This window comes from Nelusetta ayraudi, unplaced genomic scaffold, assembly GCF_046127955.1.
Source record: "Nelusetta ayraudi isolate G7.1 ecotype Tasmania unplaced genomic scaffold, CSIRO-AGI_Nayr_v1 ptg000009l, whole genome shotgun sequence".
Classification (NCBI taxonomy): domain Eukaryota; kingdom Metazoa; phylum Chordata; class Actinopteri; order Tetraodontiformes; family Monacanthidae; genus Nelusetta; species Nelusetta ayraudi.
This window is the reverse complement of record NW_027466059.1, coordinates 172,501-200,012: the sequence shown is the minus strand read 5'-3', so window position 1 is coordinate 200,012 and position 27,512 is coordinate 172,501. Positions and strand designations below refer to the sequence as shown.

Genomic DNA, 27,512 nt, shown 5'->3' with positions numbered 1-27,512 from the left:
AATTAAATCAGTAGCGTGACGGCCCGAGGCCGGGAGCGTCTTTCTCCCCCCCCACCCCGTGACCTGACAGAATGCCCCAGTCCAGTCTTGACCTTCCCTCCGATCGCTGCAAACGCGATTTCCAAAGGTAACAAATTAGTATTCCTGCCCCTCGCGCTCTTTGCCGATAAATTACCGTTGGCCTATTGTCTGTTTGCATTCCCATTCCACTCATGAATTCGTGTTCTCAGCTTGTGCAGTATATGTCTGGGGCTCAGTGTGTGTGTGCGCCTCCATCGCTGACATTGATCCACCCCTCCTACCTTAGAGCCCACGCTCCCCTGTGGTGCCCCTGACAACAACATGTTTCCTCGGAGAGCGATTCCACCTCCCGAAAGCGAGATGTGCGTGTTTTCTTAACCCCCCCCCCACCCGACCACCACCACCACCACCACCACCACCACCACCACACACACACCTCTGATTCGGCGCACTCTCTTTCCTTTGTTTGCACTCTATTGTTTTTGTTGTCAATTTTTACAGGAAGGGGTTGAGCAGCTTAGCGTGATTGCCGGATAACGTTCGGCGGCGGCAAGGGGATAATCCTAATTCAGCTCATCCCCTCCCGAAAAGAAGCTGTTTTTAAGTGTCAACACCTCGAAACGTCACACCGTAAACACGGGCTGTTTTCAGCGCGACCGTCTGTAATCCTTCGCTCCGTCGCCCAAACATCTGTGACACTGCAAGGGAAGATGCGGATGGGTTGCGTTGAGGCGATTGGACTGTTTTTGGCCATCTTGAAGAAGTCTTCCAAAAACAGTCTACACTGGAATGACCTGGACGACTGAGAATCTTCACGGACGTAGGCAAGCGAAAGTGTCCGGGAAGCGCAATGCAATTCGCAGTTTGCGTCAACAACGACGGAGACTCCGGGGAGAAAATGAGCCGGTGAGGAAAATCATGCCCGTTCCCTTGTCGCCTCGCGTCCCCCTCTCCACCCCACGCTCGGCTTAACGAAGCGTGTCGCGTTCACACGTCTCGTAGCCGCTGACCGTGAACGGCGGCGTCGGCGGCCTCCTCCCCGTCCATATCACTCAATTAACGAACAAAAAGAGCAGCGTCGGTGGGACTCCCGCCGACGCCATCGCGGGCCGATTCATCAGCATTAGCGGAGCGACGGATGAGGACATTCATTTTTGCTCGCCCATTTTTTTTTTTTGCCGTAGTTTGGCAGTAATTTTTTTTAAAAAAGAAAGGCATTTATCAAGTTTCTTTCAAGAAGAGCCAGCGGAAGTACATTCTGACTTAACTACTTTGGCGAGATTGCATGAAGTTGCTACAGGATATATATATATGAAGAATACTCCCACGCTCCCAAGTGCACCACATGCCTCTAATTGGACTGACGCTTGCAGCCATAATCATTTCGTTTCCTCATTGCTCAGTCAGCTGCTCGACCTGATCCGTGTTTTGTTTCTTTTTTATTTATTTTTTTAATTTTAATGATGCAAGGTACCGATGACTTCTGCATTCTTTGGTTTGGCAGAGACCTAGCCACGACGCAGTGCAACCGGTTATCTAACATGACAAGTCAGGGCAGGACAAAGCTGTGTGTCAAAGTGAACGTATTTCAATGGAAAAAAAAACAACCAGAAGGTTATGTCATAACCCAACTGACGCTCTTTGTAAAAGCCTCAGGGGTGAAAAAAAAAAAAAAAAGGAGCCGGTACATCGGCGGCGCTCTGTTCACCTGCCAAGCAAAGAGCGGGACAAACTTTTTTTTTTTTAAATTCTCTTTCAAAGCCGTCGTAACACTTCCTGGTAATGTGACAGCTTTTTATTCAAAATCTGACACCTTTAATCCGTCACGCGGGGAGTTGATCCAGCGGTAGAGGGTTGCGCGCGCACCCATCCTGACGCCACCCACTTTCCCAGGGCCCGATAGATAGCACAATAACGCACGTATGCAAATCACCACAGCTAATCCCATTCCAGACAGGCGGCACACAGCTGGCTGCAGGAAGAATGGGAGGCGAAGAGAAGCAGTGCAATCAGGAGAAGGAGAGACCTCCCGCTGCCGCCGCTCTCCTCCTATTAATTAGGGGCTGATTTGAGTGAGCGTGTGTGTGTGCGTGCGTGCGCGCGTGCACGCGTGTTTGTTTGGTATTCAGGCAGCAGCCAATCAGCAGGCAGAAATCACAGCTCTCGAAAAAAAACCACCATGAATATTCGGCTCCGGTTTGACACAATCAAGCAGCGGTTCTGACAGCGGCCGACTGAGTCAGACTGCAAATAGTCCGTTTGGACAGGAGTCTTGACCTGAGGTCTTCAGAGGTCAAAGGCCTTAATACCGAGAGGGCTTCACCGGCCTTAAATAGATAGAAGATACAAATGTAGGTTTTTAGTGAGGCACACAAAATAATTAAGGCTCGTTTTCATTTTCCCCGAATCAACATTTCGTCTTAAAGCCTAATAGCAAAATTGCCCGAGTCATTTTTTGGCCAAATTGTTATATCTGCCTCACTTTACCAACGTGCTTGCCGAAAAAAAAAAAAATCTTGTTTTTCCGAAAACGTTCAGGTGCGACTCAGGCAACTATGCTATTCGGCTAAGGATTGACATTGATTCTGACATCGCTGCCTGGGAAGAGTGACGGACGTCGGAAAACAGGGACCAATCATAAACGCTCTTACCACCGGGTGATGCTGAATCCCACACGCCGGGCCTTTAACGCTCAAAAGCATGAAAACAAACTCGAGCAATTTCTTTTATGCTTCACCTTCATCATCAAAAAATAAGTGGCGGGTGAATGATAAAGCCGTGTTTGATATTTGTGCTTAAGGAGACGTGAAGGTTACAGCAGCCCCCCCCCCCCCCCCCCCCGCCCCACACACACCCACACACACACACACCCGCCATTCCCTTCCCCTTTCTCTGTGTTAATACACAGAGGCGATATGTTTTTAATGTGAAAGCCTTTTTTCATCTAATATGCAGGAGCCCCCACAGCTTGATGTACGTGGGAACAGAGTGCGTTGGTGTGCTTTCCCGCATCGCTCTCATCCTCGAATCAAAGGGAGAGCGGGCAGCATTCACAAAGTCACATTCGCTCAAAGTGGTGCGTTCATAAAAGTGGCGCGCCACAGATCTTTTAAAGGAAGAGAGATGGAATTCAATTCCCCAATCCTTTAAGCACCTCCAGATTTGGTATTTTTTCCAACTTGGAGGGGGGGGGGGGGGGGGGGGGGGAGAAGAGAGAGATTCGGCTGTGCATAAGCCTGGCGCGCTCATCACCTGAGCTTAATTCCAGCGCATTTGAGAGAGTGCCGACACGCATCACGACGGGGAGGAGTCACTGTAACCAGCGGGCCGCGCGCGCCGCTTTCCTTGGAAATAACAACAACAACATTTTGCCAAAGAGCGAGCGGAGCTGGATCCCCTGGTCCGGCAGGCTGCGGCCTGCCTTTCCCCTGTCAAGTGACACCGAGGTTGTCTTTGCAACACATTCCATGCCCGAGTGAGTTGAGAAACTCCTGCTTTAACCCCTGCCTCCGCACTTCCAACCGGTGCAAGCGAGACTCCACACAAGCAAACAAACGACCACCTGGCTGGAGTCCAGCAGGAACATCCCCGGCGGAGTTGGAAAGTGACGGGCGAGAGAGAGAGAGAGAGAGAGAGAGAGAGGGAGAGAGAGAGAGAGAGGGAGAGACCCCAGCCGGCTGCGTGTTCTGCCTGACCTTTCGGGAAAAGAAAAAAAAGCAGCGTGGGCCCGCGGATGCATTAGCGGTTGACGTTGACAGACCGACAGGCTCAGGGAAGCGATTGACAGAGAAACCCAGAGAATTGTCCGCTGGCCGCAGAGATTAAAAGCTTTGCTCTTCGCTCGTCTTCTGGCCAACTGAAATCTACTGTCCCTTGGATTAGCCGAGAACCTTTCTCTTTAAATCCCGCTCGCGCACTCGCACTCGCCCTCGCACATGCACACGCACACGACACAGCCAGGGAGAAACAGACAAAGTCGCAAAAAACCAAACGAGAACAACAAGAACAAAAGAACAAAAAGGAAAAACAGAGGAGCGACGTCCAGGAAGACGACGAAGACCAGGGAGACCCCCAACACTCCCGCCACCAGCACACACACCCACCCACACCCACACCCACACACACCCACCCACACTCTCCTTACCCTCTCCCCGCTGTTCCTCCTCAGCGTCCCCACCGGCAGCTTGAGCATCAGCCGGCGGGTCCTGCCCGGCGTCACCGCTCCCTGGACCACCATGCTGCGCTCCAGAGTGCGCGTCTCCGTGGGCGTGTGTGCATGTGTGTGGTGGTGGTGGTGGTGGTGATGGTTGTGAGAGGTGGGCGTTCTCGCTGTGCCGTCCAGCCTGGCAGCCGGGGTGGGATCCACGCGGCGATGGGATCGCCGTGCCGCGGACGCTCCGGGAGGAAAAGATGGGACGGTGTTTGTGGCGACGAACGACCCGGTTGTGTGTTGTTGGTTTTTTTTTCTTTTCTTTCTCTTTGCGTGCGTGGGTGCTCGCGCTCCGCTACCCGCCTCGCTCTGCCTCTGTTTCCCAAAGTGTGGAGACGCTCCTTTCCATTCTGCTCTCCGGCTGCCTCACACGGGGTGAATGAGTGTGTGAGTGTGTGTGTGTGTGTGTGTGTATGAGAGAGAGAGAGAGAGAGAGAGAGAGAGAGAGAGAGGGAGGGAGAGAGAGAGGGAGAGGGAGAGGGAGTGCGCTTTGTCTCTCCTCTCGCTTCTCCTCTCTCCTCCCCGGCTTCCCCCTCCCCTCCCCTCCCTCCACTCCCACCCGCGCCTCACACTCGCTTGCTTCAGTCGGGGGAGGGGGGATTTGGTGGAAGGGGGGGTGCGGGGGGCTTAACCAGGTCACTGGATTAATGTGACGCCGCGGCTGTTATTAGCATACGTGCCCTGGTCACGTGGTCCAATAAAAATTGTGGGCGCACAATTTTGGCAAAACACCCCCCAACCCCCCCATCCCAACTCTATTGGCGCACACCCACCCAGTCAGCCCCTTACAGGGGGATCACGTGGGGAACCTCAAAAGGAATATGGGATGTTTTGCCATCTGGTAGGGAGATTATCTTTGAAACCCCCCCCCCCCCCACCCCCCCTTCCAGCTTTCGCTCCCTGTGCTGTCTGGCGTAGAACACACACACACACACGCACACACACACACACACACCCTGACACAGACAATGTAATGCTCATGAATCCAGATATCGATTCCCTGCCCGTCTCTCGGTTCATCTTTTGCCGGCAGAAAAGTGTGTAAATTAACCTGGATTTGTCCAACCAAAGCCTTGGGCGGTACTGTTATCACAGCGCACACACACACACACACACACACACACTCACACACACAAGGCTGAGTCAAGTCCTCCGCACCACCACCACCACCACCACCACCACCACTACATGCCCATTAAAGTTATTGCACTCATGAGTTACAGCTCATGACTCGCTGTCATATTCTCATCATCCGTCACCGGGGTGGGCTTGTCTTGCTCTGGATGCCGACTGGAAGCTGAATTAACCTAAGCGGGTCTACGCGCGCACACACGCATCTGCATCTGCAGGTTGCGTCGACGTTGCGCTGCCTGATCGGGCCATAAACTAGAGGTCGCTGCCGTCGGGATTACGTCGCGGGAAGATTTAGCGCGCAGACTGAAGGTGTTCTGACGCCGGATCACAGCAGATTAGAGGCACCGGTCAAAGTGAGCAACCAAACCACCCCCGCCCCCCCATTACCATACGTCTAGCGAGGACCCCCCCGCTCCACCCCCCGGCGGCTTGGTGATATGATACTGCAGAGGTACGCACACACTGGAAACACACACATTGTAAAGCTGCAGGACAGGCATTCAAGAGGAAATCGTGTGCAGTGGTAATCCCCCAGTGAGCATTATTTATTCAACACGCCGGCCGGCATCAGTGTGTGAGTGGCCTATATGGGAACCATCAGAGGGCTAAATATAAACTAAAGAAATAAATAAAATGGAGGCATGTAGGGGAGCGTGGGGACGATTCATTTCTCTGGACACTGTGCGGGACGCGTCGGGCCCATTGGAATCCTCATCAGCCGCCACCGCTGAGAGATAAAATACGCTTCCATGTCCGTGTATTTGGTGCGGAATCGAAAAGAGCGCCGCCCCAAGTACCGCAGGGTGTGTTTCATGTTTTCGCCACCTGCAGCTTCGAGTGTTTTTCCTCCGAGATATTTGAAATTCCACTTTCCATATCCAGTGAGCTAATAACCCCTCATCGCGACAGGAGGGAGGGCAAAAAAAAAGAAGAAGAGAGAATGAAAGAACAACATGCTGCAATCCACACCGCCCTGGGCTGGATGCACGATGACCCACTTCAGTCAACAGCCGTGCGAATGGAAAAAAGAGAAATAACAGCGGAAAAAAAACAAAAAAAAAAACCAGAGATTCGCTTAAAAATGCAGGGATGCATCACAGCGCCAACGAATATGAAAAAAAATCTAAAAAAGCCGGGGAGATTCTGACACTTGGGATCCTAAAAGCAATTAATGCACATCTGAAAAATCATCCGCAGGAAACGCGGCAAACGGGGAGGAATTGAGAAGAGCACGCCATGCTTTGAGGGACGCTAATAAAGACAACGCGCACAAAGTGGCTGCTATTGTGCGGCTGGACGTGTTTGTCCGCTTCAGCTTTTGTTCCTGGAAGCGATAATAAGAAGCAGCGGCTCTCGATTGTAGAATCCTGTTATTACGCATTAATTTGGGGGCCCGATAACCTCGCCAGACTCTTCCCACGGCTGTCTGACTCATCCCTGTGGTCCTGCGCCTGCCTGTGTTTGCCTGAGTGTGTGTGTGTGTGTGTGTGTGCCTGTGTGGGTAGGTGTGTTTATAGAAATGCCCTCTAGCTGGAATCTCTCCTCATCCTGCAAAAGGAGGGGGCTGAATGTTTGTTTCAAGACTCCGCAAATCACAAAGGGCTGAATTAGAGCACGATCATAGAAAAAAGAAAAAAGAAAAAAAAAAGGGGACGGATAAACACTTATTTGTTTCTTTCCTCGCTGTCTGCTGCCGCCTGTGTTTTTCCAACGCTTCGCTGGCCTGCGTCTTGTGCGAGCGAGACGAGCGAGCCAGCCCCTCCCCTCGCCCTTCATCAGACCAGAACCAATCATAATGACTTCTCCGCAGGGGAGCATCCACTTCAATTATCATCCCCACAGCTACGTCTGTGTAAAAATAATAATAGTGGTGAAAAAAAAAAAAGCCTGGGAAACACTTTTGCATGACCGGGAAAGGTAACCCGTCGCTTGAGAGGTTTGTCGGGAAACGGGGACATTTTGTGTGAGTCACTGTGGAAAAAGTAGGACATATCTGTGTGTCGGGGAGATTTGGTGGAACAGGTTGTTCTGGTCACATCGCGTCGTTCAGGACAACATCTGCTCGAGCTGCTGCGAGGTGACTATATTTATCTGTGGCCCTATGTGTGTGTGTGTGGAACGCAGCGTTGGTGTGCGCACACCATGCTATTATAGTCTGATTAAAATTTCAGCTGTCAGTGGCACCAAAGGACTATAAACACAGTGAAAAATCCCATCCACCTTTAAATGCGGTCTGTTTATAGGCCTGACACGGTGCGTAGGCATTGGCTTGGAAACAAACTATAGCCTCGTCTGAGTGCCCTCCATTATGGAGCCATCAATGCCTTAATGGAATTAGAATATATCATTCCAATGGGAATATCAGGAGTCTATTATGAGGGCAGCCGCAGACTTAAATGGGGGAGCTGGGTGTGTAATTTGCACCGGCGAAAAGCACAGTAGACTATGGAAATTATTCCCCCAATTCAGTGCAAGGCCTTCGCAGTGTCTGGGCCAGTGGACACCAGAATCTATACGCCGACGGTTGATATCGGAGGTCGAGACGACCTCATAGAAATGTCCCACTTCTATGGAAATTGTCTTTTCTCCATTTGTTTGGGCAAATTTGCGAAGTTATAAAGGAAATATCAAATATCAAGGGATGATGTCTTATGACAAAATCTGCCATTAAAATGTCATTCACTCACCTGGGTCATTGGCTAAAGTCTACCCAGAGAGTTTATTACTCTCTTCTTTGTGGTTCTTTTTGGTGCGGTGAAGCGATCCTGCCAGCAGCAGAAGGCTGAGCTTCAAACTTTCACAGCTTATTCTTCCAGGCCAATGTAATGTATGTGTGATGGTAATAGTTGATGTCGAGATGGAACCAAAAATGCGAGGGAATGGAAAGGAAACGGGCAGGAAGTGGCGAGAGAGCACGGCAGAGGTCGGTCCACTGTGACCGTACAACTTTGTCAATGGGCAGAGCCCACACACACCCATTATGTAAGAGAACACAAAACAACATCAGTCAATAGGCCCCATCCGTGACGACACAGCTGCGGCGGCGCGGGCTGAACGGAGCGGCGGCGCGGCGGAGAATAGGGCATGCACGCTTCACAATGCCTTTGGGATTGGAGACAATCAGGACTCTCGGTATCAGTGCGTCACACTGTTTGCTGTGCTGCTCTCACGGAGCGCGGGGGGTTTCTTTTGTGGCGGAGCAACTCTCGTTAAAAGGGATGAACTGATGCTTTATGGCTGCTGGAATAGAGGGAAGACATTGCGGGGAAAAAAAGCAGGGAAAAGGAGGAAACAGAGGAGGAGGGGGTTGAGAGGAAGGATGTTTCACTTTGCCTTCCAGGCCTGTGCAACTGTAGACAAGGAGGGGGGCGAAGACGTTGGGAGTGAGTGAGGATTCGTCGGGGGGCGGGGGGGTGGAGGAGATTCAATTAGGCTACGAGAGAATTAGATGCATTTTTAATCATGGCGCTGGAGTTCCTGACGTGACAGTGGCGCCTTTGTGAGAGACTGTCAGGCCAAACTCTGAAAGTGGAACTCCCATCTCTCCGTCTCTCTCTTCCACCTCTTTAGCCTTGCAGCTCAGCGAAGCAGCAAGACAATGCACGGCCAATTTTGGCAGGAGCCGAGATGATGCCACACATCATTTTTCCGCCCCCAGGAAAATAAATCACTAAGCGCGTACCACGCAACTTTACTCGTCTTGCCAAAAGAGCCTCGATGGATGGAGATGATCACTATGTAAATGAGACCTCTGTGGTCGTGTGGATCAGGTCTGGCTTGAAGCTTTGCTCTGGGCTTCATATTAACTCCAAGTGTAACAGTCATATTTTCTTTAATACTTTGTTTCTGCTACTTTTAGCCAATCCACAAGACAATTGTAGTAGGAACCAACTCTCAAAGCCTGAAGTCCATGGAATAACAGATGAGCTTTCTTCATGGAAGTAATTGGGAAAAATAATAATGATTATATTGTGAATGACTACGTATGTCCTGTGTGTTTTCCCACATTTCCCACTGCAAAACAATACACTGCGAAATTATCTCGAGGATAACTTCTTCCAAAGTATCACTGATCAGCTGGGCTAGTTTGGTGCTTGGAACTATTTCCCCTGATGAGGCATTAGAATCTGTAAAACTTCCTTCAACTATCGCTCCAAAATCCTAAACTAAATCGAGCACCACACATGGGGCAGTCTCCACTGTTATATGAGAATCTCATCCTCTTTATCCCCACTCTGTAGAAAGGGGCATACACCAAAACCCTTGGGGTGTTCTGTCAAAATGTGTTTTCCAAGCTTCTATAATTGGTGTCACAGGCAATGTGAAGACTTGTGATTCTAACATTTCACATTTTCTGGTTGCTTATTTAATATGCAACCACTGGGTAAAGGCCTTAAGGGCTTGTTTATACATTCTTTAATGAGTTATCATCTTAGTTCAGAGCTGGTAAACAGAGCGGTGTCACCATGCCTTGTGTTCACTTTTGCTTTAAATGCACAACAGTGTTCTTGAAGGCAGAAGAAATTAATGTTTTGACCTGGAAAGTAAGAATCTACACGTCTAAAAGTGACTCCTCTTTGACTCCAGCTCCCAGCCAGCGATCAAGGCGGCAAAATACTGACCTCCTTTTTGCGAGGTTGTGTAGGAAGTCAGCTCCGAACGCTGCTCTTGCTTCCCTGAATCATTCATATGCGCTGCTGCCGCTGTGCTAATGAAAACACGAGTGCACTCTTTGGATGCGGCTGTGCACTTCGCTGCCGCTCACAGCCAATGAGGTGCCCCGGATCGGCCTCTGGAGGTCGTTCTCTAGTCGACGATGGAGAAGCACTGTCATTACTCTAATGACCTCAATAATGAGCCCTGTCTCTGTGCACTGCTGGGCTAATTCACACGTGCAGAAATGTACAACTCGACAATATACGCTGACATCGCGGGACTTGATCCATTTTCAGTCGTCGCCTATCACGCACCGGGCCGAGAAGGGGCTGGAGCCTAATCCAAATATTATAGCGTAAAGGTGGTCAGGTCATCGCAAGGTTGACATACAGGGACGAAGACACATTCATGCTGAGGTTCAAAGCTGCAGCTTTACAGAGGGAGCAGAAAAAACCCATAGAGAACTACGCACAGGCACAAGGAGAACATGCAAGATCCACGCAGAATGGCCAGTAGATGGAATCAAACTAGGGATTCTCTCACTAACAGTGGCACACACTATAATGCTCACACACTGTAGTAGCCATATAATAAGTAGCTTTGGAACAGCACAAGTTAAGTTCAGAAGTACGCCACGACTGACTCATACCGCGCATTGCAGATCCGCTGAAGAGACGTATTCATCTTATCCTGCTTGAAAGTTTGATGGTTCACTGCATTAGAGCCCTCTTAGATCATGTCCGCACGTCTTAGTGTGTCTGTGTGAGTGCGTGTGTACATGGATGCGTTTGGATGTGCACCGACATCGCCGTATGCATGCTCCGTTACGGTCTGGAAAGTAGCACGCAGGGTTTTTTTTTTTTCTCTTATGCAAAGTGGCCAGATACCCCTCTGTGTTGTTGCCTTTTCCAGCAATTACAGAAAATAAATAAATCAAATAAATAAATAAATACATAAGCGGCCTAATTGGGACGCTGAGAGGAAATGCGGAGGAAGGAAGGAAGCATTTTTCTAACCCCCACGCCCCTTTCTCTCCCACCCTGCCCCTCATATGGCAAATGAATAATCCAAATCCTGTTCTCCCCGTAAACACTTTACTCTTCTTTGCAGCAATGGTAAAGCACCACTGGATATTTCAAATCCGCCAAATCTGCACAAAGGTTTGATGGACGCAGGTTTTCGGAAAATGTGACATGGGAAGCCTGTAACGGAGGAATACACGCTGAGAGTGTTCAACGGTCACGCAGTTCGTCTCAGGAAAGGATAGATTAGTATTTCTACCGGCAGATGCCACCGCCTGTAAACAATGTTGAAGTTAAGCAGCGGCTTAACGACCAAACTCATTACAGCAGACAGCAGATCAAAGCGAGGAAGGACTCGGATGTCGTGTTTACACTGTGTATGCACGTCTGCAAGGGACGGATGAACTTGGTTGCTGGCTCCTGTATCTCTCACACTTTTCGTGTGTATGTGTGACATTTAAAGGATTGCAGTTTGGAGAAGGTCTGATAGAAACTGAACCGAAAATGGACGACTGTCCCGTTGACCCGTTTTCCACTAAGCCGTTTTAAAGGCAGTCAGCAGGTAGTAAAGTTAAAGCGTGTGACAAAAGTAATGCCTCGGATCTTGCGATACACATTTGTTTGGGACTTGCTCAATGGTTAGAGACACGTTGTGTGTCACAAGCAGTGACGGGGCAGTTCTACAGGTGCACTTGCCTGTGGTAAAGTAAACAGAATACAACATAAACTGTCATTTGAACCAGCAGTAACTCCAGCCCAGCACCAGCATCAGTTCAAAGTGAAACTGAGACCTTATTCATTCAGAGGGCTAATCGCTGCAAGCGAGTATGTGGCGGTAGACTACAGAAAGCATTTGCCAAGAATCAAGATTTGCTTTGGCATCGGTCGGATGAAAGCTCCTCACACGGATGATAGACACACTCAAAGAACTACGCCGAGTCAAATTCATTTATGTAGCGCCAAAACATAAGTTATCTCACGAAGCGTCACATCTGGAGAATGTCTAGACTATAGATACAGGTTGTTAAAATCGTATTAATCAGCTTATTGTTTAAATCCCATTTGATTCCTGTCTACATCTCCCGAGTGCAGAGTTCAAACATGAAATGAGTGCTTTTGTTTTTGGCCAATTGACGACAAAGCATCTGGAAGGAGATAGGAACATATGTTTGAGTCTCATCTGCAACTGCTATTATGGATTGTGTCGAAAGACAGAGATATATTGAGCCAAAATGGATGAGCCGGTTCTTGTAATTTGAAATAAAAGCTGAGCAATAAAAAGAGCGTGGCACACTCACGAAGACATCCATCAGCATGTGCTCCAGGGTGACCTCGAAGTCCTCCAGACGCGCCGCAAGAGTCATTGCTGAGCTGATCCAAAAAGACACACTGCAAAAGATCAGCTTTTAAACCCCGACCCTAAATACTTTGATTCCCTTCTCGGCGTATTCACAGGAAGTTGACAGGTGACTCCATATGTGGGTAAGCCACGTTAGGCATGCAACATCTCGAATCTCCAGATGAAAAGCTTCAGCTCAGTCTACTTTGTCCACAACCTCAGCATCCCCGAGTGAGCGGTTGTCGTCCAAATTGGGTGAAGAATCGCATCTATCTGCCTCGGCGAACACAACCATCTGGAATGCTCCACTGAGTAACCTTCTGATGGGGATTTGTGGCAGACGAGCGTCTTGCAACCCCGTGTTCAGATCTGAGGTATGATCCATGGGTGTGATAGAGACACTGACATCTCCCTGGCAGACGCAAGGCAAAAGGCTGGGATACCGAGAGAAGGAGGAGGAGGGTCGGTGCTGTGAAGCCGCTACTCTCTGCTGAGGTCATCCATCCATCTCATTTTCTTTTTATAATTTTCCAACTCACACTCTGTAAGCTGTCCGAACAGGATATCTCCTCCCTCTTTTTCACTTTCTCTCCATCCATCTCTTTTTGTTTGCGCCTTTTCAAGTTCCTGTCCACAGTGGACGTCTTTGTACGGAGAGGGGGGGGGGGGGGGGGGGGCCCGGGGCAGCTGATGTTCAGTTCTGGGTGCTCTTGGCGAGGGTCATCCTCTCTCATGCTGGGCCTCTCATCAATAGGGCCTTTGTGGAGGCCTCATTAAGGTCTGGCCTTAGATGCTGAGACTCCGATGGACACATGGGGGGAAAACAAGAGCGATATGGTCTGGATCGGTGACTGGAAGATTACGCAACCAGGTCGAGGAGAAATGGACAGGGCATTTGGGGTGGAGGGCATCCCGAAAAGGCTAAATTGAGAAGGCTTGATGCTGCTGCATAGCAGCAGGGTGATTCAGATTATGGAAGGAAGGAACGCAGAAGAAAAGGAGGAAAGCGAGGGATTGAAGGATATTTAGGAGTGGGTGGGGCAGTGGGGCGAGGGCTCCATGGAGCCGGACTTGTTTTTGTTTTTCTGGCAAGCGTTGGAGGAATGTAGCCCCCTGTGTTCTGTCTGTTAACTTCCAGAGAGAGCAACAGAATGGGGAGGGAGCCAGCCGCGCATTTAGGGGGCGCGTGAAGTGAAACGGAAGTTCAGTAGGACTGGACCAACAAACAGGATACGACACCACGCTGATCCAGACAGATGACACAAGTTGCGTTAGTGTGCAAACAATCCCATTTTAGCACAGACTGCTTTATTAATCCCAACAGGGGCGATAGGTTATGAGAAAGTCCTATGCACAAAATGACTATGACCATAAACAGGCGGGGGTGCAAGCTACTGATGGAAATATACATTTTCTTTCCACTTGAGAACGTTTTTACTAAAGACTCACTTCCTGCTTTCCACTTAATTCTTCCGTCCTTTTGTTCTCTCGACATCGCCTGCGCCTCAGGAACAGCCCTCCCAGTCTTATCTCCTCTTTCTGCCAGTCCTCCTGTCTTCTCTCCAGCCGTACACAACCGCTGCTCAATGACCTTTGACCCCCCCCGACCTCTCTTGGGCGCAAGGATCAGTCCTCACATCAACTCCTATGCTGGTGGGAAGCGCCGGGGTGTGACCGAGTCCATTTCACAAGCCGTGATTCTGGCTGTCGCGCGAGCACACACGTGCACAAAGGCACCACATTGGACAGACATCTCTGGGCGTTCAAGATAGAGTGCACAGATCCATCAGTCTTTTGTTGTCCTCAGGAGGCTCTCTTGTTCCTTGCTCCTAATGCCGCCTGCTGTGAAAATCCAACACCCCGTCATTAATAACCCTTTAATTCTCATTTACATGCCGCTCATGCATTATAAATACTGGCCATTGCATAGCATTGGCTGAAGATGGACAGTATATGGCCACTAAGACGCGTGAACACGCATGCCACATGGAGACTGAACACAGTGAAGAGTGCTCAGAGCGGCAGGTAGCCTATCAAGACCAGCGTATGTCATTAGTGAGGAGCTTAGCCCCCAACGGAGAGACAGCATGTCCCGGTCTGACGCTGCCTGTGCAGGTGGGGTCAAAACCCAGATTTAATATAATCCACTAGGTGTGCCGGCGTCTGTGCATGTGAGTGCAATAGCAAGTGAGCGCAGTGGAATTAATCGTCGGTGCAATGCGTGCATGAAAACAGCGAAGGAGAGCTAAAAATGAACCCGTGAGAGTGGCAGCACTACACGGCACAGCTGGGTTCCATTAAAAAAAATGCATTAAAAATACATAAATTAACCTTGGACAACACAAAAATATTTAAAAATAGAGCAGACAAACCAACCAATGTTCTTATGAAGATTTATTCAAATAGGTGCACTATCGAAGACCCTACCCCCACCCCTACCTTCCGCCTCATCATTGTTGCCATGTGCACATTGACGGGCCACCCTCACGCCGAGGAGTGTAATGGGCCAGCAAATCTGCAGGACCTTTTCTGAATATCATGTTTTACCTCGCCTGAGCATGAAACGTACATGAACTGAACTGAATTGTACTGCAGTGCAGCAGCGAACTGAGGGAGAAAAAGAGAGTCGAGATAAAGTGTCATGTCGTGTAAATGTCATGTAATATACCAAGCTATGTCTACCAGAGTGTAGATTCTCCTCCACCTTTGTTAAAGAAAGAGGCAGCTTAAATATAACTGATGGATTCACAACATTAGGCTACCTAGCTGAAAAAGATAAACATTTTACAGTACCTTTGGATGACACCCACCAAAGCAGGGGAAGTCTGAGAAGTCCTCCCCACCAACGGGGTCCTCCTGCAAGTTGACTGTGCCAGGATGGAAACTCGCAGCGTGAGCACCAGCGTGCTGGCCATGGCAGCAGCTCAGGCCATGCATTACCAACCTGGCCTCAGAAAACCTCTCTGTCTCTGATCCATGCGAGGAGGAAGTCCCGGGGGAAATATTTTCTTTCAGCCTTTGAACATTTTTGCACCGCAGATCCGACTGACGGCGGTGCTGTCGTCCCGTGGAAAGTAGGCATGTGTGCTAATCAAGTTGTGGGCGGTCTTCCAAGTGGTTTGGGGTTTGCGCGCACACACTCTCACAGACTCAAAAATAGTATCTATTCCAGACATGTTGATAAAGCCTCTTAAGCACCTGTTTGTAACGAACTGTCCCGGTGATTTACCATCAGCGTTGTACGACGGACATGTGGGTGTCTGGGCCTGGCGAGGCAGCAGAAGACAGAGAACGCTGCCCCTTTATTTCCACAAAAGACAGAATAAGTTATTTATTTTTAAGCAGATCGCTGCTATTATGTCGTCGTCTTCCTCTCTGTTCCCACTTCGCTCTCGTTGACGTAAGAATCTCTCTTTTTTCCCCCCCACCCTGTTTTGAATGACACACTGAGTTTCTTGAACCTGTCCCAGTCCTCGCCTTGTTTTCAACATCCATTTGCGCATCTGCTCTTGTCAGGCGTGCGCACGGTACGACGGCAAGCGAGCGCCAAAGGTGTTCCGCTCAGTCATTCTGCTCAGTCATTCTCTGCGGCACGTTCGCAATCTATCTGCATTTCGCCGTGTCATTCCGCACCCCAGATCTGTCATTCCAAATTACTGCGAACGTTTGTCTGCTACTTGTGTGTCTGTCTCGGTGCAGGTTCGTGCACGGAAGAGAGAGTCTGTGTGTGCGTGTGAGAGAGAGCGAGAGAGAGAGAGAGAGAGAGAGAGAGAGAGAGAGAGAGAGAGAGACAGAGAGATTTCAAGAAAGGCAGGTGCACTCGACTTTCTTCTTTCCTTTCATGCTGTCTTGTCGAGTCACCTTGAACTCTAAGTCAGAGCCATTCACACTAAAAATAACTGGAGTAGTAGATCAACGCGACGGGCCATCGAAAGGCCTCAGTAAAACATCGACACACACCACTCCGCTTTATCGTCTGGCTTCTACCGTTCCACCACCCACCCTCCGCCTCTCTTGTCCTACATTTAAGCCTCGACCCACTACAGCGTGAGAGGCACTCAGCAGACAGAATGCGACAGAGGCATATTTCCGAGGCCCGGTTGTACGAAGGTGCTGGGTTGTGTCACGCTTCAGCATTTTCTGCCCCAGTAAACCTAGCCCACTTTGCCCAGTGCCGAGGAGGCTTCCCGGCCTGCGCCACTGCACAGAAATAGACACAGACGACGAACTCAGCGAAGGGCCCCCGCGCCGCGAGGAGAAACAGAAACAGAAACAGAAACGCACATTGTTTCCCCGACGCTGATTCAACAATTAACCCTCTGCTAAGCGGTCATGCCTGCCTTGCTGCGAGTCCACGCCACTTTTTTTTTTCTTTTTCTTTAATGAATTACTCTAGCGTGCAAGCGGCGCGCTCGCATCAACTCAGGATCAAGACGTGCACGCAGGCCCCCGTCCCCAAAGTCCACACACGATTAGGAATGTGATTTGCAGCAGCGTGAGCGTTAAATGTTTGATGATACAGCTGCATATTTAATCCGAACAGGCCGGATCATGAGGAGAAATGGGTTATACATGATTGTACTCTCAAGGGACGGCACCGAGATACAGGGGGAAAGAAAAAAACGTGTGCGTGTGTGTGTATTTGTTGTGTGTGTGTGGTTAAATAATTTAATTACGCACGTTGACCCGCATTTAGAGATCATGTCGCATTATCAATTGATCCCTTTTTATTTCACCGAACATTTTTTGGATGATTCTCAATTAAAAAGAACATGCTGTCGAATTTAAAATGGTTGCCCCATAAACACCAACCCGATATAATAAACAGGTGCAATGATTGAATTGGCCCACTTTCCTAATCCTCTGTGTTGGCAAACGGGGAAAAAAAAAAAAATAATAATCTGCAAAAAACACGCTGACAAATGTAAACTTTCCTGTGTTGCTCTTGCCCTTGTCAAACACTTTTGGTTCCCCGGACCTTCGAGTAAGACTCATTTGTCTGCATGCAGGATGCAGCTGTGCTTACGAGTCTTGTAAACCTCTCAACCCCTGCTGACTACACGGCGCTCCGCCTTTACGGACAATGAATCATTATGAAACCCTCAGGCATGCAGACCACTGACGAACAAAGAGCGCGAGCTTGCGTCCGTACGCGCGCACACACACACACACACACAAACGAAACGGCGAGGATAGAATGGGATGCACCTGTGCCACACACACACACACACACACACACACACACACACACACACACACACACACACACACACACACACACACACGATTATTACTTGAATTTTCCCCTTCCTTCTGCTAACAAGACAACAGGACCAACTCGTTTACACAATCCCACAGCACTCCAAGTACTGCCGTAACCCAAGACAGCCTGAGTTGGCTCCACCCCCCCGCCTCCCCTCCGCTTCAGGCATGGGACCAAGCCCCATGTTACTGTACAGATGGGCCCCTCCCCTCTGACAGGTGCACAAGCTCCGCCTCGGCAAACCAGAGATGAACAGTAGCCCGCATGACTCAGGCAGATTGTGTTGCCTCTTCAAACAAGGGGGAGGAGGAGGAGGAGGAAGAGATGTGGAAGGACAGAGGCCCCTGGGCACGACGGCAAAAGGCACAGATTTAGAGATTATATTGACCTCGCAACTTGACCCAAGGACATTTGACTCATCGCTGTGAACTTCAAAAGGAAAACAGCAGCTGTGGCTTTTAAAAATTAAAGGTCCTTTTTTTTTTCTTTTTTTTCTTTTTTCTTTCAAAATTACATTTTCTTCATCCTAAACCCAGGTGGAGCGAGTCCAAACGATGACAACATTGATTACGAAACACAAAACAACATGCTTAGCCCTTCTGCACTCCCACGCTATCCACGCCTGGATTTTTGTTTGCTGGACTTTCCACGTGTTTAAAACCAGCTCTGTCAGGGCATGGAAACAAACCTGGCTGGGAACGATGACCTGAGTGGCATCCCTACACTCTTTGACATCACAAAGGGCAGACCGAGAGAGAGAGAGACAGAGAGAGAGAGAGAGAGAGAGAGGGGAACAGAAAACAGACTGAGCCTGACAGTAAGTACAGGCGGCAGACTGACCTCCTGGAGTCACGACTCTCACCTCCCTGGGGTCCCCGACCAGTGGTGTCCCACCCCCCACCCCCCCAGTCCTCTCCCCTTTGTCCTTGTTACCCTGCTTAGCAGTCAGGGAGCCGATGCGCCGTGACAGGTGGGACTTGATCAGTTGCAGGTCCCCCTCAGAGTCACAGCCACGTCCCTTGCTGTTTATCTCTCATTTGCATTCAGCTCTTTTTTCCCTCCTCCCTCGCCGTGGAGAGCAGAGGAGGCTGCGGTGGGCCAGCGGAGGGAAGGGGTGTGGGACGCGGCTCAGGCTTTGACACATGTCAAATGAAGGACCGGGAGGGGGGATTAATGGGGAGGGCGCATGGAAGAAGAAGAGGAGGACGGGGCGGGAGGGGGGGGGGGGGGGGGGGGGGAGGGGTGGGAGTGGAGCCCCTCCAACGCACAGCGTGGGGCAACGAGACAGGCGCACGGTCACCGACCAAACTTATGTGTTATTAATCAAGAGCGGCCTTCGAAAAAGAGGACCCCCCCCCAGCCCCCCAGCCCCGCCCCCACTCCCGATTTGCTTTGTCCCCCCGTCCCCTCTTTGATTTCTCCCCCTTGCTTCTCCTCTCTGAGATAAGGACAGCAGGGGAAGCAGGATGAGGTCATTAATAATGCAGGTAACACTTATCTGGTCACTTCACACCCACACACACACACCCACACACACACACACACACACACTCTCTCTCTCTCTACCTCCCCTGCCCACCTGGCCCCCCATTCAAACCCCCTGTCTCTCTGTGTGCTAACGGCTGTGAGGAACTCTCCAATAAAGCCTGTCGTTTATTGAGGGCAAACGGCATACACACACACACGCACACGCACACACACACACACACAGCAGCTGAGGCTCATTTTACCTCGTTCTTGACTTCATACATGATACATTTTGGCCTCAAGCAGCCACGACTCCTGTCAATATCACACCACTTTTCCATCAATGTCCGCGAGGTCCGGTCAGGGCAGCCTCTCCTGGAAGAAGAGCAGGCGTCCCCTGTCACTGCTCCTAATTTTAGGAAAGGCTAGGGGGCTGGGCAAGGGGGAAGCCAATCACACAGCACACTCTGTTGGTCAGAGGCAGAACCACAGCATCGCGGCGGTGAAGCTGCAGCAACATAGGAAAAATGTCCGTAAAGGATTTTAAAAAGACATCTGCGAGCCTATCAGCACTTTAGATGATGTCACGTTAAAGCTATGCACATGTGCAGAGAAACCCAATAACCATCACGCTGCAACATCTGCTGGCAGCAGTCATTGACAAATGCGAACACACGAGGTGAGAGTCAAGACTGAGAATAAACCTGAGAGCAAGACAATGGGTCTGGAAAGCCAAAAATATCCAAATCCTTTTGCCTTTGAATACTTGCAGTCTCAAAAGATGTTGATGTTTCATACAGATTCCTTCCTGAACCTGCACACGCTCAAGACTGAGTAAATAAAAAATAAAAAATCCTACTGCACTCGTATTAGGTTGGCAAGGGAGCGCTGCATGTTAAAGTAATAGTGCACAAAAAGCTCCATATACTCTTTATTACCCTACTCTATGTTTTATCTGGCACTTTCTTTTTTTTATCGAGCCCTGCTGCCCTAAATTTCAAATGTAACTAAAAGGCAATTCTCCCTTTGAAGGGAATGTTTACACATATTGTGAGTAAGTAAGTGTAAAATCAATTTGTACTCCAAGTGCTGCTGACATTGCGAGCGTGTCGTACGCGCTGATGGCCACGGTTACTCCTCCAACTACAACTGGAAACTGGGGGGGGGGTCAGGGTCCTCGTCACAGTAAAAAAAAAAGGGACAAAAGCACATCGCTCTGCGCTTAATATAAATGCATTTTTTAATACAAGGTGTGTCAGATGGGCTGCACGGCTGCACGCACAAACAGATCCCGCGGAGCATCAGCAGCATCTGCCGCCGCACGGCCGACACATTCTCGTACAAACACCTCTAGACACGTATTAATGGCCCTAACTGCAACGGCAGATGCTCACATCTGTTCGGGGCGTAACAGACACCAGCGCGCGCAAAAGTCGAGACACACGGGCAGGCGTGAGTTATAAATCTGACACACGTCACGTTTAATTGTTTTAACAAGCAGTAATGAGGGGACTGAGGGTCGGCGAGGCACTTAGGATGATGTAAGTGTTCCTCGGAGGACGGACGGACATCAATCTGGCAATCTCGACTTATTTTCTTTATTCGTTTGCCGTCGTTTAAAAAAAGCCTTTTTTTTTCTCCACACAAACGGTTGACGATCTGAGAAAAAGGAAGGATTGCTTCGATGTCCACTTGACCACCGCAGTCGGACGCACTCTGTGAAAGCAATTGCTTGGAATGCGTGTAGTTTTAACAGACAGTAGCTCCGTGTTGCCTCCTATGAGCTGAGAGCGTCACTTCCCTGGTGACAGCATCTAACTCCCCCTTCAGGCCAACTCCAATTTGGCAGATTTATCCGCCCTTCATCAAGTCACCCTCAAATTACCATTCCATCACTCCCTCTACTCTACCCGATCATTCCATCCATCCATCCAACCACCCATCCATCCATCCATCCACCCATGGACTCCGCTGTGCTGGCAAGCCAACATCAATAATGTTGTCTGTTGGCAGCAAATGAGTCCATATGTTTGGGCCTGCGTAATCTAACTGCCGCACGTGCACGTGCCTTAGCGAACAATACACGCCTGTGTCGCCCAGATCAGTCATTTCTGGAAATTATGAATTGGCGCGTTAGGGCAACGACGCCTGAACCGTGCGCATGCCATATCTGCACAGGCTATTTGCGTTCACTGTTCAACTGGAAAGACTCGAGCAGGAGGCTCTTCTGCCAAACGAGAGCGGAGAGGAGGAAACCCGGTAGTCTGCGTGAAGCCGAGCGTTTGTGTTTGTTCTCTCCCTTTGACGGCTCTACCCCTCTCTTTTTTCATCCTCGCACACAACCTGCAGGAAGGCCAATTCCCTCCGCACTGCAGCTTTTAGTTGCTACAGTAACAAGCCCCCTGCGTTGGCTCGCGAACGCTGGCGATGCACGCGGGTTGTTTGTTTTTATCTGCCATCGGGAGTTCTCCAACAAAGGCTCCGTAAATGGGTACTTCAGTCAACAGGAGCACTTGTCAAGGCAGCAAAAAAACCAAGAGAGAAGGCAGAGTGTTCGGAACTTGAGGCGCACGACTTTACGGGCGACACTCAAAGAAGCATAACAGCCACGATCCCTCAGAATGTGGCTAATGTGAAACAGCATAATTGATGCACCAAAGTTTTTACACACTAGACAATATTTTGACCTCATTGCTTAGGGAAAAATTAGGCTTGACACACACACACACACACACGGCGTGGCCATCTCTCCCACTCATTTTTCTCTCTTTGCTGCCCGTAGGCCAGGTTGACAGCATGCCGGCTCTTGGTCAACAAATCAAATCCTAGTAGCCCTGCTGCTACCAGCCTCCTCCCCACTGATGTGAGGAGGTTAAAGGTTCAGAGCCCAAGGGATGATGTATTGGGACGGAGGTATAGGCTGGCTGAAGCGATCAGAGCCTAATGGCCTAGAAATGGTGGATTAAAGTGAGACTTCCGGTGAAAACGGCAGTGCAAACAGCGCAGGAAATGTTGAATTGCCCGTGACAGCAAGAGATAAGATTTAAAAAAAAAATCTATTTCCTTGACGCGATGATGCGTTTTGTGCATAGGAGCACATCCGTATTATGTAGATCTACTGATAGGTTGATATATGAAGGCTGTTCCTTGCAGGGTCACCCGCTGTTGTCCTTGATCATTCGTCAAAGGTTTGCGTCTGCACTTGTGCATGTGTGTGTGTGTGTGTGTGTGTGTGTATGTGTGTAGAATGCTTGTGATTACCTTCCAATTTAGAAAGTGTAATTGCCACTGTGGTGCTCCTTAGGCTCAAAGCAGAACCCGGTACAGTCCCATGGGAATAATAGTTCTATGCAACCAAGCAATTAAATAGACAGAGTCAATATTTTTAATAGAGCTCCTCAAGGCAGTTGAAGGTGTTTCAGTCCAAACACAAGAACGAGACAAGAACAATTGAAAATGTTGCACTGCGTTGGTGTTCCTTGGACATCCATCTCCGTGGACACTAATTTTCCATCACTGTGTTAATTTGCCCTTCTTGCAGAGGATTACAACGGTACCTGTGAAGTGCACGGCAGCCAATGAAGCAGAAAATCTGCTCCCGGTGTTTCCATGACAACCACTAACATCAAGCGAATCCCTGGATTGGTCCTCTGGTTTTCTCAATTGTACCCTGATTGATCTCATCTTTTTAAGGTTCTTCAAGGGGGGACATGAGCAAATTTGACATGCTTCACGCTGCAGCGCGCTCACGCTCACACATGCTCTCATCGCCACACGCGCGCGTGCACACACACACACACACACACATAACAAAACTCACAATCAGAGCTGGTACATGACCGACATCTATTCAGTCCGACATCATATAACCGGAATAGAGGAGATGTGCATCAGGGACAAGCTTCAAACAGGGAACCGAGGGAGGATCTTTCTCCATCTACATGACATGCACTCATCTCATTTGACAGAGTAAAGCAACTAGTCCAACACTCTGTATGTCCACGACGCATTGATTTCAAGTCCCAATGGATTTGTGACTCGAGATTAACATTTTCCATGTACCCTCTGAAGTTGTCAGAACTAATAAAGCAGAGTGGCTTTTTTCAATTTGACTTGATGATCAAATCAAATCAAATCAATTCCCAGACTCCAAGTTCTAACCGCGTGCGAAAGAAAAAAAAAAAAAAAGTTATCCGGTGCAAGTAGTTTTTCTGCCAGTTACTATAAACAGGTTTCTACTTTATGCTTTCAATTAAATAATAAGAAGGTGATGACTATATTTGCAACAAAAAATGCATAATTTATCATTGCATTGCCCCTGACAGTGACTTGCCTTGACAGTGCATTTCATAGACTAATAAGCTGACAGCTGGGAAACGGGAGTCTACGTCCCATCAAGGTCTGCTTCTCTCTCTCTCTCTCTCTCTCTCTCCCTGTGTGTGTGTGTGTGTGTGTGTGTGCGTATGTGTGTGTGTGTAGGCTCCATGTGGTTCCAGACACCCCCTTCTTCACTGTTTACTTTGGCCTTGGAATCTGCCAGCCAACCCACTGTGATTTGAACAAATGCATGCATGTGTGTGTGTGTGTGTGTGTGTGTGTCTGCCTCTCTCTCCCAGCCTCTGAGTAAGTTGCCAAAGGCCTTTCCACCTTGTGCAACCTACCAAAATCTCGCCAGCCCTGCTTTCCTTTCCCCATTAATCTCATCCAGACACTGAGGTGGCGGTGTGCCTCAGGGATGCAAGTCTGGTCATTTTCCATTTTGGCCACTGCGTCCACTTCCTCGTGTCCACCTTAACTGTCCTGTCCGCTGCAAGTCTTTTAATGAAGTAGGTGAAGGATGGCAGGGGGAGAGACGGCGATGCAGCGTGAGGGTGGACATGTGGTACCCGGGGCTTTGCAGGGAGGGAGGACGATGAATCAGGCTGATGTCCAGTTGGGGTGTTGATGATTCATTTTGTGTGCGTGTCTTTGAGACATTCATTTCTGCGTGTCGCAAATTTGAATATGTGGGCGACTGTCCGTACTCGCCTGACCCCCCCCCAAGCCCAATTCAGTAAATGTCTCCATCTGTTGCGGGCAGCTGGACCTTTGCGCACATACACACACTAACACGCACAGACATGGACTTAAGTGGAACAAGGCTCGAGATGAGAGAGGCTGTGACACGGTGCTGCAGCGGCAGGGGAGCCGGCACATTACTGGTGACAGGAGTGCGAGAGTGATGAAGTGAATGAGAGGGGAAGTGTGGCGGAGCCTTCTCTGATTGGACTGATAGAGCATCGACGGGGTTAATCTCTTGATAACTACTCCATATTGATCCGCTAAGGCACAGGAAGAGCTCCACACTTACAGTGCGTGTTCAAGTGTGTGCGCTCTCTAGAGCAAGATTTCTAAGAAGCTGGAGCACGCACCCCCCAAACCCACACCATGTTCCACTGACCTATATGCATATATTACATACACCTGGGACTAACCAGAAGGGGAACTTGAGCTTTCTTTTTTAGATCCTCTCAGTCTTCCAGTTTGTGTGTTTTTCGAGACTCTTCACTCGCTGAGGCTGCGAGGAGATGTGGAAATCAGGTCTTGACTGAAATAACTGCCAAGCCATAATTTCACACAGAAATCCTCTGAAATAACTTTGCGTGATCCCATTTAAGGGGAAGAAAACAAAAGAGGCTATACTCCTCTTAGATTCCCCCCTGGATTACTGATTGCGTTCTGAAACGCTGTGTTTTTGATGACCTGCTTTTCTGCTGCGCGCAACGTAACTTACAGAGGCAACATGGACGCACAGCTCACTGATGCTGATTCTATCTTTGCTGCTTCACTGCCCATTACTGTCATCCCAAATATAGGGACAGAGGGGAAGAGAGACGCAGGGTGCACAGAGTACAGAAAAAGCAAAAATGCACGAGAGAGGTTGCAGAGGCACACTGGATGACATACCAGGTTCAGGGATCTTCAAGGATTACATATTTTAATGCAATATCTTGCGTATTTTTGTTGTGTGACCAGAGGTCTAACAAAAATATTGCTGGACAAAAGGTAGTAATTACAAGGATGTTGTAAACTCAACCCTCAGAAATATTTTTACACTCTGACCTACTTCACTTTTGGGGCTCTTTCAGTTACATGTTGATTAGAAAAGCATAACGGAGGGAAAAATGCATAAATGAATGCCTCTTTCGCCAGAATATGCGGCCATCTCGGCACAATTTTCCAATTTTAGTGAGCTGGGGATTAGGAGTTGTGCAACGTTCACAGGCTACTGCAATTGCATGACAGTTATCTGGAGGCTGAGGTCACCTTTCTGTGTTTCCCCCCGAAGTCTTAAAGGCATACCGCCCATAAAACAGATGGAAAAATTATATTGGCCCATTTTTGTATACTTTTGAAAAGGGAGGGGGAAAAAACAGGGTGGTTGTGCCACTTTTAAATTTATCATTGGTAAAATTACTGCAGGGTCTGCACTGCTTTTCAAAGACACAGCATCAGGGATGTGCTTCCCTCTTTACTTCTCTATATTTTACTGCTTCTTACAGATAAAGTGAAAGGAAGAATGGAGAAAGTCATATGAAAGATGGTCTTTCCCAATGCAAACTAAAGCAAGAAAGGGAGATTTCTCTGCACTTGCACTGACTTGTTGGTGTGCTGTGATTCGCATTGATTAGACTACCATAGGTGCCAAAAGTGAGATGCACAGATTGCACGTGGGGCTCAGCGTGGTTGATAAAGACAAATGCAAAAAGTCGTTTTGCCTCTGAAAGCAGTTTCCACAGCTCTTTGGCAGTCTGACCGCAAGTGGCAGACAACACAGATATAGACGGTTTGATTCCATGAAGCGCCTTTGAAGCCAAATCAGTCTCCAAACAGCCCGCCGACACTCCTTTTTGGATTAGATCACGGGCTGATCTGCGAATACCAATTAGAGCGTCCGCGATGGGTGCCAAAACCACAGCGAGGGGCAGACAGACCGACAGACAGGCAGGTGGGCAGACAATCAGAGAGGAAAGAGATGGAACACTCTTGGCATATATGCAAAAATGAAAAATAAAAAGTAGGGGTAAAAGTCTTATTAAAAGAAAAAAAAACAAAAAAACAGCCAGGCTATAGAAGTGAGAATGAAACTGGACATCACAGTCCTGACGGCATCACCTGGCCACCCTGACGGCTCAACTCCTCCGGCAGACCCCCAAAGTTGCCTCGCTATTAAGATAATCCCTATATGTTGATATAGGATCAAACGGACCATAAAATATATGCACATTTCCACATGTACAGTCAATGAGGGACGCACTGAGAATTTATATTTGCTGCACCGGTCTGGAGCAGTGGAGATAAACTAAGGCCGGGGGAGTGGAGGAGGGTCGTGAGCAGCTAAATCATCTCCTGGGGAGAAATGGGCTCAAAGGAACGCAGGCAGAAAAAGAAATGGAGGAATGGGGAAAAAAAAATAGGGAATAAAAGTCTGATTTAGTCTGTCGCCATAATGGATCCATGTTTCACCGTTGATTTGATAGTAGAGTAATTTCAGAACACGGCTGCCGGTGTAAATTTATTCTGCTTCCAGGATGCAATCTCACCTTTATAAATATTAATAACACAATAACAGCTTCTTCTTTTTTTTTTTATTACTTTACATCTCTCATTGCACAGGTTTCCACTAAAATATATCCCAAACACATGACACCTCTCAGGGTCCATTACGATCCACACACACACACACACACACACACACACACGCACACGAGTCTCGAATGTCACATGAAGGCTCTTGCCTTGCAGACAAATCACCCCAGTGTGTTAACACATTAACACACATTCAACACGGGCTCACACGCATTATCCTCTCTGTATCAGCGTCTTCTCCACTTTCCCGGCGCAAACAAAATGTTGGACAGTAACGTCACTGTTTGCCACTAATGGAAGCGACTGATGGCGAGTCGCCACGTTAAGAATAGTCGATCAGTTCTCCGCACAAACTGAGTCCCGTCCTTCCTCGTCCTTTTGTGCTCCCCTAAATCCAAACTGTTGCGAGTACGGAGGTCTGTACTGGTGGGAGACAGGCACCGCTCTGAAACACTGAGTCATTCTTCCAAAGCAAGCCCATGCTAATTTGTGCACACACACAAGCACGCACATGCACTTTGCACATGAGCGCAAAGAGCATGCACGCACACATCCCAAATAAAATAAATGAAGTACACAGCGTCGTCTTTTTAAAGCACTTCTATCGAAAGTCTGCAGCCTGGTGGCTCGCAGGCACGACCCTCCTCCTGCTCCCTGCTGGTGGGGAAAGGAAAGCAGAAGTTTGGGGTGGTGGTGGAGGGGGCTGGGGGGGGCGCCGAGCGAAGAGCACATGGCGAAAACCTACCCGCGTCCTCATCGGAGACAGCAGTC

At 49.0% G+C, this 27,512-nt stretch overlaps 1 protein-coding gene across 4 annotated transcripts in view; it reads right to left on the bottom strand.

The window, feature by feature from the left end:
• Nucleotides 1–27,512, bottom strand: part of frmd4a (FERM domain containing 4A) — a 99,649-nt gene that overhangs the window by 55,611 nt on the left and 16,526 nt on the right. Inside the window, exon 1 of one of the 4 annotated variants that reach the window (XM_076019149.1) lies at nucleotides 27,487–27,512. This exon is cut by the window's right edge and continues 312 nt beyond it. The exons of 1 other annotated variant lie outside the window; for it this stretch is intronic. In XM_076019149.1, coding sequence (XP_075875264.1) covers nucleotides 27,487–27,512 — 26 coding nt within the window. Of the gene's footprint in view, nucleotides 1–4,165; nucleotides 4,404–27,486 lie in introns of those variants that run through there. 2 more of the 4 variants (XM_076019146.1, XM_076019145.1) reach the window with 2 other exon arrangements.